This window comes from Apium graveolens, chromosome 5 (genome assembly GCF_009905375.1).
Source record: "Apium graveolens cultivar Ventura chromosome 5, ASM990537v1, whole genome shotgun sequence".
In the NCBI taxonomy this organism is placed as follows: domain Eukaryota; kingdom Viridiplantae; phylum Streptophyta; class Magnoliopsida; order Apiales; family Apiaceae; genus Apium; species Apium graveolens.
The window spans coordinates 244,763,138-244,778,447 of record NC_133651.1 but is presented as its reverse complement, the minus strand read 5'-3'; the positions used below and the strand labels follow the sequence as shown (position 1 = coordinate 244,778,447).

The 15,310-nt window shown below is 40.2% G+C and overlaps 2 protein-coding genes across 2 annotated transcripts; both read right to left on the bottom strand.

Annotated features, from left to right (window-relative positions):
• Positions 1 to 591: 591 nt before the first annotated feature.
• LOC141660849 (uncharacterized) lies at positions 592 to 1,846 on the bottom strand. Its single transcript, XM_074467831.1, has 2 exons — positions 1,746 to 1,846; positions 592 to 1,636 (listed from the first exon to the last, which is right to left on the bottom strand). The coding sequence occupies exons 1-2, from the start codon at positions 1,844 to 1,846 to the stop codon at positions 592 to 594; spliced, it is 1,146 nt and encodes a 381-aa protein (XP_074323932.1).
• Positions 1,847 to 13,156: 11,310 nt separating this feature from the next.
• Positions 13,157 to 13,912, bottom strand: LOC141660848 (uncharacterized). The gene has a single exon (XM_074467830.1). The coding sequence runs from the start codon at positions 13,910 to 13,912 to the stop codon at positions 13,157 to 13,159; it is 756 nt and encodes a 251-aa protein (XP_074323931.1).
• Positions 13,913 to 15,310: the final 1,398 nt, after the last annotated feature.

The window sequence follows — 15,310 nt, the reverse complement described above, 5'->3', positions numbered from 1 at the left end:
ACATCACTAAGAACTCATAGTGTCCATACCTTGTCTTAAAAGCCGTCTTTGGCACATCCTCGGGCTTAATGTTTAACAGGTGATAACCAGATCTTAAATCAATCTTTGAAAAACATGCAGCTCCTTTCAGTTGGTTGAACAGATCATCAATCCTGGGTAGAGGGTATCTATTTTTAATGGTAAGCTTATTTAATTCTCTATAATCTATGCATAATCTCATAGATCCATCTTTCTTCTTTACGAATAAAACTGGTGCTCCCCACGGTGATACACTGGGTCGAATCACTCCTTTGTCTAGCAATTCCTGTAGCTGCGTAGCCATCTCTTCATCTCGATGGGGGCCATTCGATATGGAGCTTTAGAAACAAGTGTCGTTCCTGGAGCGAGATCAATCATGAATTCGATTTCTCTATCGGGTGGTAAGCCTGGTAGGTCTTTGGGAAATATATCCTCAAATTCCTTTACGACAGGGATTTCTTCTAGCCTCGGAGTAGGCTTCATTGTATCTATAATGTGTGCGAGATATGCTTGACAACCTTGGCGTAGCATTCTTCTGGCTTGCAACATAGTGAGAAATTTACAGGTTTGCTTTTAACCACGAAGAATTATACTCTTATTATCCGGACTTTTTAAGCTAACCCTCTTAATCCTAAAATTTATCTGAGCATCGTATCGCGTCAACCAATCCATTCCCAGTATGACATCAAATTTTCCCAGTTTAAAAAGAATAAGGTCCACAACAAAAGGCTTCCCTTGAATCTCTATCGTACAATTAGGGCATACTCGATTAACAGATATAACTTCTTGATTTACAATTTCTACCATCATATCTTCGTTTAACGATTTTAATTCTAATCCCAACTTATACACAAAATTCTCAGATATAAAAGATCTAGTAGCGCCAGAGTCAATTAGCACACAAGCTTTTGTAGAATTTACTAAGAGCATACCTGCGATAACATCATTATCAGTGATAGCATCCTTTAAGGTCATGTTGAATGTGCGTGCAGTAGGTTTGATGTTGGCATTGCTTAAATTGTGATTGTCTTGGGTTGGTGGTGCCATAAGTCTGGGTACTTCACTTTCCCTCTGGGGTTGACGATATTCGCGAGCGTAATGTCCTTTCCTTTCGCAGTTATGGCAAATGATAACTTTGTCCTTGTAATTGCCGGAATAATGTCCTTTCTTTCCACATACATAGCAAGTCACATTCTCCTGACGGCATTGTCCACTGTGCTTTCGTCTACAGGTTTTACAGTCTGGTAGTGGTGGTCTTCCTTGGAGTAGATTCGCAGTTTGAGGAGTCCTGAACTTAGTCTCGTTTCCTCGACTATCTTTATGTCCAAACCTTGACTTATCCATCTTCCGATCCTCCCTTTTCACAAATGGTTTCTTGTTCTTATTTCCATCAAATTTCCTTTCAGAATTCCCCGCATTAATCGAAAACTTTCTCTTTACACCTCCCTTATCATTGGGATACAGATCGTTCCCGCTCTCTACAATTGAAGCCTTGTGTACCAAAGTCGCATAGTTAGAGATTTCAAGTACCGCAACTCGATTCTGAATCCATGGTCGTAAACCTAATTGAAAATGCCTAGTTTTATTTTCTTCAATGTCAACATGGTAGGGTATAAACCTGGAGAGTTCGGAGAACTTATTTTCATATTATGCAATAGTCATGCTCCCTTGCTTCAGCTCTAAAAACTTTAATTCCATTTGTTTGTTCTAAGTGTTTGGGGAAATACTTCTCAAGAAATAAAGCAGTGAATCTTTCCCATGGAATTACCGGCTTCTCTTCGATAGCTCTCTTAGCTTCCCACCAATAATTAGCTTCACCTTTCAACATGAATGCAACAAAGATAGATTTCTTGTCTTCTTCTACTCCCACAATCTCAAAGGTTTTCTCAATCTCCCGGAGCCAAATTCTAGCTTCTATGGGGTTAGTTGTTCCCTTGAATTCTGGTGGGTTCAGGGATTTGAAGGATTTAAAAGTTACTGTAGACTGAGTTTGCTCTGCTCGGGGCCTTCTAAGTTCAGGTGGATTCTGGGTTTGCTGCTATAGAAACGCAAGTAGAAGAGCAGCAGGGTCATTATTAACTGGGGGTGGATTCTGATTTTGATTCTGTCCTTCTTCTAGATTTTGACCTTGGTTGTCAGTTGGTTAAGGTTGAGTGTTTTCACTCTCTTCCACCTCAGGGGTTTGTCTTGAGTTTCTTGTGGGTCTTTCCTTTCTCTTTCAAGGTGGCATCTTTCCACTAATAAGAAGAAAATATCAAGCTTAATCAAATCGAACCATTAAGGTCTAAAACAATTGTGACACTCCAATATCGTTGAAATATAGGTGCCAATTAAATCTTGATAAATCCTTTTTGAACTTGTCATGTTTTTTCTGAAAATGCATTAATGATGCTCTTTTTGAGAAAACAAGTGGAAATCATTTTGTCAGCAAAATTGTCATAAAAAATATTTATTGAACGGAAATATATTGTTTTGAAAATTGCATAGAAAATCTTGGCACAAGTTCTAGGTTGCTTCAAAAGAGTTTGTAAATAATTGCTTTAGTTTGACTTCAAAACTCCTTTTTTTGACAAGTTCAATAAGACATTTTTGAATCAGAATACAACAGGCATAATATGATGTGAAAAGTAAACAATAAGGCATCATGAAAGATATATCCCATCATCATAAGTTTGATACAACAATATAATATCCAGTTTGACCCATATGTCCAAATACCAACAATACAATGATCATGAAAGCATAATACATACTAAGTCCCTACTATACAAGGGCCTAGAAGTCAAAAGTCAATATCCATATATATATATATCTAGAAGCTCGAAACTGCAGCATAATAAAAAGAAGGTGCAATCCATTATCGCCATCTCCAAGTCATCAACTCTACTGTACTCGAGTCATTAGCATCAAAAAAATATATATACTGAGTCAACAAAAGAAATAGGAATGTGCAAGTGATAATACATGCCACTCCTCAAAAGCCAAAAGTCACATCTACTGAGTCATATCAATGTGGACCGAACAGCTCATCCACCCTCTGTAAGAACTCCTCTCTGGTCTGATCAATCATCCTGGTAATAGTAGTCCTATCCACAGCTCCTGAACTAGTGGATGGCATCTTAGTGATGTCTGTCTGTAAGCTAGCAATAACAGTGGTAGCAGTCTGATGCATAACCTCTCGAGAAAAACTCCTCCTAACAGAATCTGCCCCAGGTGTGGGCACATATGGTCTCTCAGCAATCAATCTCATCAAAGCATCCCGGGTAGCAAACACCTCTCGATATCTAGCATATACCTCATCATACATCTGTCGAAGCTCCTCATACATGAAGGCTGGAACAATAGCCACCGGATATCCTCCCAAACTAACAATCAGTGTCGGGAAACCCTCAATCAATCCCCCTAGGCCTACAGAGGTAGGGGTAACAGGAATGGTAGGAGCAGGGGGTGCAACATCACATACTGGCATCAAAAAAGGAAAAGGTGCCAACACTGGAGAAGGTGGATCTATGTCCATATGAGCAGGTGCCATAGTCTGTGTAGATACATGCTCCAGATCAGCAGTAACCATAGTCTCGAAACGATACAGGTTAGCAGTAGGCATAACTGGTGTACCAACACTCAGTGGGGTGATCTCTGGTAGCTCGGGATGAAATTGAATCTCTAAGTCTGCAGCTAGATGATCCTCCTCACGAGGGGTCAAAATAATAGGTATCTCCTCTGTAGCTGGAATGACTGGTGAAGGTATCAGAGTCAAGTCCGACAAGATGGTGAACATCTGAATGGCATCTGTGGGCTGATCCATAGTGACAGGAAAACCAAAAGCCTCAACTCTAAGTGGAGAATCAGTCAAATCAATAACAACAAGTGGAGCTCTAGGTGGGGATGGAATCTCCTGGACAGACAAATCCTCACTATCACTAGATATCACTATGTAGGCCTTAAAAGGGTCTATATCCGAACTGGATCCAACACTCTCTCCCGGAAAAGGAGTAGGAGATCTGTCTCGAGCAGCTCTGTATCCTGACATCTGAATTACAATAATAATAAGATAAAGAGATATTTTCTAATACAAAGATCTTACAAGTCAAAAGGGTCAGTCCCGTACTGGTCCCCTATCTCGTAACACATACTCTTGGGAGTTATAATATACTTGTATTTATACTCCCTCGTATACGGTTATATCTCTAGGGTTCGCGTTCTTAGTAAATATAAGTACAGCTCTGGTACCAACTCTGTGACGCCCCCAAATCCACCCTTTCATAAATGCGGGTCTCCACGATATCAAGCTTCGCACACCTGTATTATTAATACAACACAACCAAAATATAACATTTATAGTGAACACCATTCCACAGATCCAAGATCGAGTCTCCTTCACAAACACATTATTACATGAACCTACTACAAGTCTAGCTCATAGCTGAGCATTATTACATAACATAGATAAAACATAGCAAACTTTAGAAGATGTCCTCGTGAGCTTGTTTCTTCCCTTTCCTCTGTCTTGGATAATCGGATGCTCCGCCCTCTTCATTCTTTACTGTTTGAATGAATACAGGTATAGCAAGAGTGAGCGACTAGGTGCTCAACAAGTAGAAATGATTCAATAGAAAAAAAATTTGCTGGTAATTATAAGTGCCAAGAGCAATAATATTTCAGAGCAAGAAGAGATATCAACACATCACGATATTATCAATGAAGCTCTTATCTGGCACAGTGCCATTGAATTTAGGAATAACTGGTCATTTCCATCCTCTATACATCAATGATGCGATCAACTATCACAGTGTACCGTCCTCCTGCGAATCTTACGCTCACCCGATCACGGCTCGTCGTAAGAACGCCCATCATACACTTGCTAGCATAAAAGAAGGGTTAACGTCTTAACCCTCGGCTATAATCAAGTCGATCAATATGTCCACACATCGGACTTGTCACTTATAAATACCGTGGATTATCAAATACCACGTTGACCAGTATAAAAGTACTCACCCCGATTTAATCTTCACATCACACTATTCATAATTTCATCACTTAGCCTGGCTTTGACAATGAACCAGTCCTCACACTGATGGGATCTTCGTCACATCGATACGAATGATATATCGACGTTTGCTTAGGAAAGAGGAGGGTTATCTCGAACAATGAGAATAACCATGTCAACTGAAATTCTTAATGATGAATCCCAAAAGTAGTATACGATTAAAGAGAATAAATAGTAACTGATATGAATACCAAAATTTGGGAAGGGTTCAATGAATTGATAAAAGAAGATTCAAGTGTAAAGGAATTCAATCAACTTGACTGGAAATCAATACTGATTCAAAGATTGATTTAGATGGTTATAAAATCTCTTGGGTTGTCTGATATATATATATATAATAACTGTTCTGAATGATAGACACAGTCGAGAATCTAGGCAAGGAATATGTCATTGGAATTTTATCGAAGAAGATTAATACTTGTAAATGCGGACATCAACGTTTAAATTCACAATATTCAATATTAATAAACAGGACATATAAGTCATAACAAGAATGGAGCAGAGAAAACTTGCCTTGTTTCCAATAGTAGCAGTGAAAATTCACCTTTCCGGGTTAAACAATTCCACTTCAAGTATTTTATAAAAAAATCAAATCCAAAATCACTTTAGTATAAATATTCTAAAAATATCTTTTTCTTGAAATTCGAAGCTCACATTATTTATCTTGAGGAATTACTTAGGAATTGAAATTACTCAATTAATTCTAGAGGTGTACTCACTCCCAAATATATTTATTAAAGATTTTATTAAAAAAATTTTGGTGAAGAGAGAATCTTCAATTATTAAATAATAACCACCCAAAATTTTGGAAATTGAGTTCCATAAAATACTATTTAATTTAGCGATAGAGGGTAGGAATACTATTATCTATTCGTTGTAAATTCTACTTCGACTTATGCGTCAATTAGGCGATAATAACGAAGTTTATTTAATAAAAGCGTTCTAACGAATCGTTAGTGGTTCTCTCAAGCATCGATAATAGGGCAACAATCCTGTTTTTAGATAATCTTAGAGGCAATTTTAATTAATCAATATCGTTTGACCTCCTTTTTACTCTATTTTATTCCTAAATGGAATCATGGTTAAATCCTTTAGTTACTCCAATTTACTAAGAGTCCAAAATTAATTTTATTTCTTAAAAAAAAATGCAATCCACAATAAATCCAAGGAAATTATTGAATCTTTTAATCCTCCACCGTTTGTTCAATAACTCACTTAACCAAAGAAAATCACATAATCTATCATCTTTATTTGATTATTTAATAAATTATTTTAATCACTCCTTTATTTTTATTTACTTTACCATTTAATTAATTATTTATTTTTATCTCAAATAAATTAATTAATCAAAGACCATTTTGCACCTGTCCCCTTTCTTCCTCTTTCCTCTCACGTCACCAGCAACCATGGAGGTTGCCAGCGACAACCATCGGCCGGCGGTGGTCCGGGCAAAATCCGGCGACCTCCAAAACTCAATTTCTTTCCTGATTTTTGTTCCCCATCCCCCGATCTAATGTTTCACCAAGTCCGATTTCTAAGAATCACCCGAAAATACATTATCTGGCCAAAAATCCCAAAGCTCTATCTCTCTGCTCTCTCCTCTCCCTTTCTCTCTCTTTTCTTTCCTCCTCTCTCTCTTTCTTTCTCTCCCTGCTCTCGTCTCTCTTTCTCTCGATCTCGTCGCCACCACCATGATCGGTGGTGGCTTCGCCGTTTCCGGCCACCAAAACACACACACACCCGACACAAACATACCCACACACACAACAGAGAGCACACACACATGCACGACCTCAACTCCCTCTCCCTCTCCGATCAACGCCACCACCGAAAACCAGTGGTGGTTCCGCCTCTCCCCTACCAAACTCCCTTCATAATACACAATACACAACAATTCATTTTTCCCAATAATTCATTCCTCTTCCCTTTCCCAAAATATACTAATTCATGAACTAATCCCCGAAAATTTTATTACTCCCTCTTCCTATTTCCTATTAGGCCCAATTTTTGCAATAAGATGGGTTGGACCCTAATTGGGTCAAACTATCCACAACCCAATTACCAATTTTATTTACAATTAAGTACTAATTAACATCAAATAGAATAAGAAGAATTAATTAGTCAATTAATTAGCTATACAAAACTAATCAAAATCAAAGATTCTTATATTCCTAATACATACTCTTGCCCCAATTACTTATAGCACTAATTACTCCTTAAAATAATAATCAAGGAATCATATATATTAATTCAACACCAAAACAAAACCAAGAATAAAAATAATTATAAAAGACAAAGAAAGAGGTAATAGTAATTACCTTAATATATGATTGAATACTTAAGGAGCTTTCTTAAATCACCTCCCTTTTGGATTACCCAAACCTTGATTGATTTCTAATCTTCTTGATCTCCTTTAACCCAAAACCTCAATTTTCTAATTCTAGTATCTTGATAAGACTAAGTTGAGAAGAAAGTTATTTGGGGAATTTCTTAGTAATGGGTTTGATTAAGGAAAGATGACTCTATTTATAGACTTCTTGACCAAGGTTATGATAAAATAATTAACTAACTATAGTATAGTTAGTAGATTCTAGAATTATCTATCAAGTTCTAGAATTACTTATACTAAAAATTATTAGTAATTGAAAACAAAATATTAACTTACCAAGTACTATCTCTCTCACAAAATAATTGTTTAGGAAAAAATTTGAGGGCTAACAAATAAATTATTTACACCCTCAAGAGTAAACAAAATAAATAATAATAAAAGAAAAAAAAATAATATAGTACAAAAAATTCTAATAATTCGAAAATGACATAAATAAAAGAAATAATATAGTGACAAATGTATATATGAACAATCAAAAAAATTTCTCCTTTATTCTCTCTAAAAAAATAGTAGTAAGCAACGCTAAAATATTTGAAGAAAAATTCTTGACCGAGAGAAAGTCAATTTTATAAAATATTGAGTATTCGAAATAAAATATTAATAATTATAGATACAACACTTTCTTATATAAGGAGTCTCTTGGGATAAATTATAATCCGATAAAAATACGAATCGCTCATTGATTTAGTATTAAGAATTTGAATAATAAATCTAGTTACTTAATAACCCATAATAGAACTTTATAAATTGGATTCTAAAAAAATTGGAATTATACATCTTATAAACATTTCTTCTTGCATTTCTAAATGACCAAAAGCAAAGCAATCCCACATCTATTAATTAAAATAACAGTACAGTTCTACATCTAGAATAATTTTTTTTTCGGGCATTATAGTATAACAATTAATATACTTTAAAATAATAGAAAATATATGAGTCGTTATAGAGGTCATCACACCCGACAAGATTCTAGAGGTGGAAATGCCGGGGGCTCATGCCTTATACCAGGTACACTAAAATTCTTTTAGCGCATTTAAACTTTCCCAGTCTGTCTTTCTGGCTCTTCTTGAGCTTACTCTTATTGGTACAATCGGCTTTACTAACTCTTTGACACTGTCCTATTCTTTTTCAAGTCAATGCTCCTTTCAATGCCTTAACTCTTCAAGGACGCAATATGATGACATGGAAAATTGCCTTGGAGAAATCAAAGAACAAGAGGGAGAAGGAATCTCGAGAGTGGGAGTCACGGGCGGTGGTGGCTGAGGACAGCAAAGCTGCGCTTCAGCAACAATATGACAGCCTTGCTAGGAGGAAGAAGATGGAGTGGAACATGGTGGTTAATCTCTACCATCAGATATATGACTTTCTCCAACTGATGGATCAGCATGACAATGAGATGCGTCCGGTGAACATGTCACTTGGTTGGAATTCGGCTATCGCTAAAGTCCATGGTGTCTATCCTGATATTTTCCAGCCAGAAGATTTTCCCATTCCTTGGGCTTCATCCGACACTACCATGGTTGCCCAAGCGCCTAACTTAGGGCCAATCGTGGCTTCTCATCACTCCGGCTCCAGCTCAAGCCATTCTGGCTCCAGGGGGAAGCGCCCGTTCATGACAAGGCTAAAGGGAAAGCTCCTGCTCGAGGAAGCCCAAGTGGCAAAACGCCTTCCAAAGGTCCCCTGTATGGAAAGATTCGCGAGCCTGTTCAAGGGAAGAGGATTCAAAATGAAGGTTCCTCCTCATCCTCTTCAGAGGGCTCTGATAGTGAGACCAGCGGCGATGAAGATGGCGAATAGGTCACCAAAGCAGCGCAGAACGAGAGCGAAGAAAAAGGCTCCTCCGAGGAGTAACCTCCCGACCTTGCATGGCCTAGATCGCCTCTTGTGGCTTTAATTTAAGACTTTTTCATTCATGGCCCTGTTTGGCCTTATGATATTTCATATTTGTTTCCTAATCGTCCTTCAGGACTGAATTGTGATTCTTCGGGATCATTTATCATTTATGCAGTATTAGCTTGTTTATTCACTTGTCTTTTATTTTCGGTATTTGACCTCTAATGGCTTACACTTATCCAATGCTCATACATAAATAATCGATAGATAAGATGATAAAACAAGCTTGCATAGATAGATAATATCCTGAAAAATGGGTTCAACTCTTACATAAAGTATAAATAGTTTCATCGACCTTACTAATACAAATGCTACCAAGTAATATAACATGTTATGAATGCCCTAAATATAATAAACCTTCAAGTTTGAAGCGTGCCAAGTGCGGGGCACTTCATCACCGTTCAGGGTCTCTAAATTTTAGGATCCTCGTCCTAAAGTCTTCCTGACCTTATAAGGCCCTCCCAGTTAGGGGATAGCTTTCCTCTCTCGTCGACTCCCGATGCCTCGATCTTCTTTAGAACCAGGTCCCCTTGCTGAAAGAGCCTTTCTTTAACCCTTCTATTGTAATAGAAGGGAGGCTCTTTATTGATGCTCTGCATTGCGGGCGACGGCCTTATCTCTGACCTCGTCAATAAGATCAAGAGCGAGCCTCATGCCTTCTTCATTTGTCTCTGGTTCATAAGCTTCAACCCTAGGCGACCCGTGGGTAATTTCTAGGGGCACGACATCTTCGGCTCTGTAAGCCAGCATGAATGGGGTAGCTTCAGTTGTCGCTTTCAGGTAGTACGATATGCCCATAATATTGGCAACAACTCATCTACCCATATGTTCCTCGAGCGTTCAACCCTCTTTTTAAGTCCATCAAAGATGATTCCGTTGGTGACTTCCACTTGCCCATTTGCTTGTGGGTGCGCAACCGAGGTGAAACAGAGTTCTATATTATTATCATCACAATACTCTCTAAACTCCATATTATCAAATTGTCACCCATTGTCCGTGACAAGGATGCGAGGGATATCCAACCAGCATATCACATTTTCCCAAAAAAATTGAGTAATGTGCCTGGTGGTTATATTGGCTAGTGCCTTAGCCTCAATCCACTTCGTGAAGTAGTCTATGGCTAGCATGATGAACTTTATCTACCCTGATACTACATGGAACGGACCAAGTATATCCATTCCCCATAATGCAAATAGGATGGGTGTTCTAATAGATGTGAGCCTTTCTGGGGGGCTATCTTAGAATTGGAGCGTGCCTTTGGCATCTGTCACATTTTTTCACATAAGCCTTTGTATTGGCTAGCATAGTTGGCCAGTAGAACCCTAAGCGAGTTATCTTGAAGGCGAGGGCTCTGCCCCCCAAGTGTTATCCACAAATCACTTCATGGGCTTCTTTAAGCGCCTCATCTGCTTTAAGAGGTCTTAAGCACTTCAGGTATGGAATGACAAAGGACCTTTTGTAGAGAAGGCCTTCAATTAATGAATATCTCAATGCTCTTACCGACAACTTATGATATGTATAGTAGGGGTCTTCAGGGAGCCATCCAGTCTCAAGGTGGGTTTTGATCGGGTCTATCCAACAACTTGTCACAACAACCGGTGCTATCAGATTTATGATATGTATAGTAGGGGTCTTCAGGACCTGGAAGTAGATACTTCTCGAATAGTTCTCGATTTCAGACGAGGCTAACTAGGACAAGGCATCAGCTGTAGTGTTCTCCTCTCTCGGAACATGTTCTGCGTACCATACATCAAACCGAGTCAGTATCCTTTCACGACTCTCAGGTACTTGGCCATAATATCATCTTTGGCCTCAAACTCTCCATTGACTTGACCTACTACAAGTCTTGAGTCTTCATAGACCTTCAGGATTTTGGCCCTCACGAATCTAGCCAAGCCTAAGCCGACTATTAATGCTTCATATTCTGTTTCGTTGTTCGTAGCTGGGATGTCCAACTTCAAAGCATACTCAATTATGAACCCATCGGGGCTTTGCAAGACTAGGCCTGCACAACTAGCTTTTGTTTTGGACGCTCAGTCAAAACGAAGAACCCAATACTCTTTCAAGGTCCTTTCTTTATCCTTCTCTTTCTCTCCTTCTTCTGGGGTTACTATCTCCTACCCCCCAACTTCTTGGTCGTTAATGGTGCGTTCGACCACGAAGTCTACTAAGGCTTGAGCCTTGATGGCCATTCGAGGCTTGTACTTGATATCAAATTCTCCTAACTTAATAGCCCACTTGAGGAGCCTCCCCCTGGCCTTCGGGATATGAAGTATGTTCCTCAAGGGTTGGTCCATCAGGACTTTGATCTTGTGAGCCTGGAAGTATGGTCTCAACTTCCTCGAGGCTGTGACAAGGGTGAGTGTGAACTTTTCCGTGGTAGAGTAGTTCAACTATGCTCCGTGGAGCACCTTGCTTACATAGTATACAGACTTCTGGAGTTTCTGTTCTTCTTTAATGAGGACTACACTCACGGCTTATTTAGATACCGCTAAGTACAGATAAAGGGTGTCATCTGGACTTGGTTTAGCCAACAATAGGGCTTCATTTATGTATTTATTTAGATGTTCAAAGGCCTCTTAGCTCTCAGATGTCCATTCAAAATTCTTCACGTTCTTAAGGGTTCTAAAAAAGGGCAGGCATTTATCTCCAGACTTGGAGATGAACCTCCCTGGAGCTGCGATTCTTCCGGCCATCTTCTGAACGTCCTTGATGGAGTGTGGTGGCTCCATGTATAGGTTGGATTTGATCTTGTCGGGGTTGGCCTCTATTCCCCTCTTTAAGACCATATGACCCAAAAACTTTCCTGACCCGACACCAAAAGCACACTTGGTGGGGGTTTAACATCATCTAGTAGTGCATCAGCCCTTCAAATGCCTCTCTGAGGTGATTGACATGATCGGCCTTGCTTAGGCTTTTGACTAACATGTCACTGACATAGACCTCCATGGTTTCCCCAATTATATGGGCAAATATCTTATTACCAACCTTTGGTAAGTATCTCCTGCATTCTTAAGTCCAAAAGTCATAACATGATAACAAAAGATACCAAAGTCAGTTATGAAAGATACCTTAGGGGTGTCATCCTTATGCATTTTAATCTGATTGTAACTGCTGAAGCCATCCATGTAACTTAGCATCTCGTATCCAGCTGTGGCATCGATCATGGTATCAATCCTGGGTAGGGGTAGTAGTCCATATGACAAGCATCATTCAAGTAAGTGAAGTCGATGCATATCGTCCACTTCCCATTGGCCTTCTTAACCATTACGGGATTGACCAACCACTCAGGGAATTGCACTTTCTCAATGAATCCAACTTCTAGGAGTTTCTCTACATCCTTATTAATGGCTTCAAGACTGTCAGGGGCATAAGTTCTCTTCTTCTATTTCACAGCTTTCCGAGTTGGATCAACGTTCAATTTATGGGTTATGAGGTTTGGGTCGATCCCAGGCATATCAGCTGTTGTCCAAACAAACACATCATTGTTCTGTTGTAGGAAAGTTATCAACTGGCCCTTCAAAGGCTTGTACAAAGACGCTCCAATATACGTGACATTATCCGGGTCTAAGGAGTCCAGGGGAATTGAGACCAAGTCCTTTGTGGGTTTCCCTCAAATCTCTTCATTCTCTCGGACATCCATATCTTTAATGGGGAGGACCTGCCCCCCCAGTCCCATCGGGCCTAAGTGCTGTGACATAGCAACTGCGGACCATTTTCTGATCTCCTCTTGCCTCACCGACACCGTTCCTAGTTAGGAACTTCAGTACCATGTGGTAGGTTGAGGGCACTGCCTTAAACGCATTGATTCATATTCTACCCATAATAGCGTTATAAGTAGAGGCTGCCTTCACAACCAGAAAGTTTAACTTCTGTGTGGCCTCCCTAGGCTCTTCCCCAATAGTTACGGGAAGTTGTATTGCTCCTTCGACTTGATATTCCACATGGATGAACCCATAGATGGGTGCGTCAAATGGAGTTAGTTGAGAATCATTATAGCCCATCTTTATGAATGTGTCATGAAAAATAATATCCACGGAAGCTCCATTGTCCACTAGGACTCTCATAACAAGACAATTTCCAATTATTGGGGTGATAACCAGAGGATTGTCCTGAGAAAATTTCAAACCTTCAAGGTCTGGGTCACCGAATTCAAGCGTCAACTCTGACTTAGAACACTTAGACGGTTCTCCAACTATGCTCATCACCTCTATCGCATAAGCTTTTCGAGAGTTCCTTGTAGTCCCAGCTATTGTAGGTCCTCCTGAGATCATGTTGATAATTGGCCCTTGGGGCTGTGGGTTACGATCCCTGTTGTTACCCCTTCGATCATCGTCTCTTCGATCATTGTCTCTTTTCTGGCCTCCAGCCTCTTCACCCTTGGTGAAATGTCCGAACTTTCTTCTTCGGATCAAGTACTCAATCTCATCCTTGAATTGCATACAATCATCGACATCATGACCAATATATTTGTGATACCTACAGTATCGATTCTTGTCTCTTTTCTCGGGGTCTCCCCTTAGTGGTTTCGACCATTTGAACTCTTTGTCCTTCTCAATTTCCATAAGGATTTGGCTCCTTGAAGCGTTCAACCTTGCATATTCAGTGAACCTTGGTTACTGGTTCTTCTTAGAAGTAGAGTCAGAGCTTTTACCAGTTCGAGGATATTTGTCCTTAGCATCATACTCTTGATCCGGCTGCCACTTCTTGTTCCCAGTAGGCTCATTGCTCAGTGTCGCTTTCCTTATACTTTCTCCCACCTTGATATACTTTCTGGCCCTATCATGAAGTTGTAGCATGCTTTCAGGAGGACTTTTGGTCAGGGACATCTTAAAGAACTCCTCTCTAGTCCCTTGTTGTAGGGCTATCATAGCTACCTTGTCGTCAAGATTCGGGACCTTCAAGGCCTCCTTCGTGAATCGGTTCAGGTACTCTCTAAGGGACTCATTTGCTCCTCGGACAATGCCCATGAGAGAAGCCGAACTCTTCTCGTGTAATCTGCCACTTATAAACTGCTTGATAAAAATTTGGCTCAAGTCCTTGAAAGATCCGATAGAGTTTGGGGTAGGAGGCTGTGCCACCTTTGAGCCACACCGATAGGGTCTGAGGAGAGGCCCGACACTTAATAGCGTCGTTCACAGGCTGTAAAAATAGGGCGTTAGAGAACGTCCTAACATGATTAGCAAGGTCTCCAGTACCATCGTATGCTTTGATGGTGGGCATCTTGAACTACCTTGAGATACGAGCATTCATTATCTCTTCAGTGAATGGTGGGTTTGGATCATCAGGATCTACTAGAGGCATCAAATCACTTGGATCAGCCCTTGGGGCAATAACCCTTCTTGGTATTAGACCATCTAGGTCTATGATTGGAGGAAAATCTATCTACCTCACAGCAGGTGGAGGCCTTGGGGTCAGGTGTGCCTCCAGGTCGCACTTTAGTCTTTGGATTTCAGCTTCATGAGCCCCGATCCTCTCCTGGACATCTTGGGAAATCATCTCTTGAGTGCTCCAGGGCCGCTTGCTAGTACTAGACATCGGCTCTTTACCAGCATGCCTCCTTCTTGGAGCGACCTCGTCGTCCGATATTTTGGAGTCTCTACCAGAATAGGATCCGGAGAATTCTTGACCCTCCGGAATAGGAGCCAAGTCACATATATATTTGGGCATCCGCCCTTATGTCTCACTCCGATTAGAGTGCCCACTTCCTCCAACCTCGGGATATAGAGGGATCCCATAAGGGGGTTAGTGGTCACGATTGTTGAATACTCATACCCAACGGTTTGAAGGTTTACATGTGCATGTAGCTGCTGAAATTGGGGGTTCGTCCCTTGAGGAGTCGGGGGATTCGTCCCTTGAGGTCGTGTCTCGGTTGCCCCTACCAGAGTTCCTCCTTGAGTGGAGGCATAGGTTGAGTGCGATGGTACCTCTACTATCGACACGATTGTTCGCGATGGGAGGGG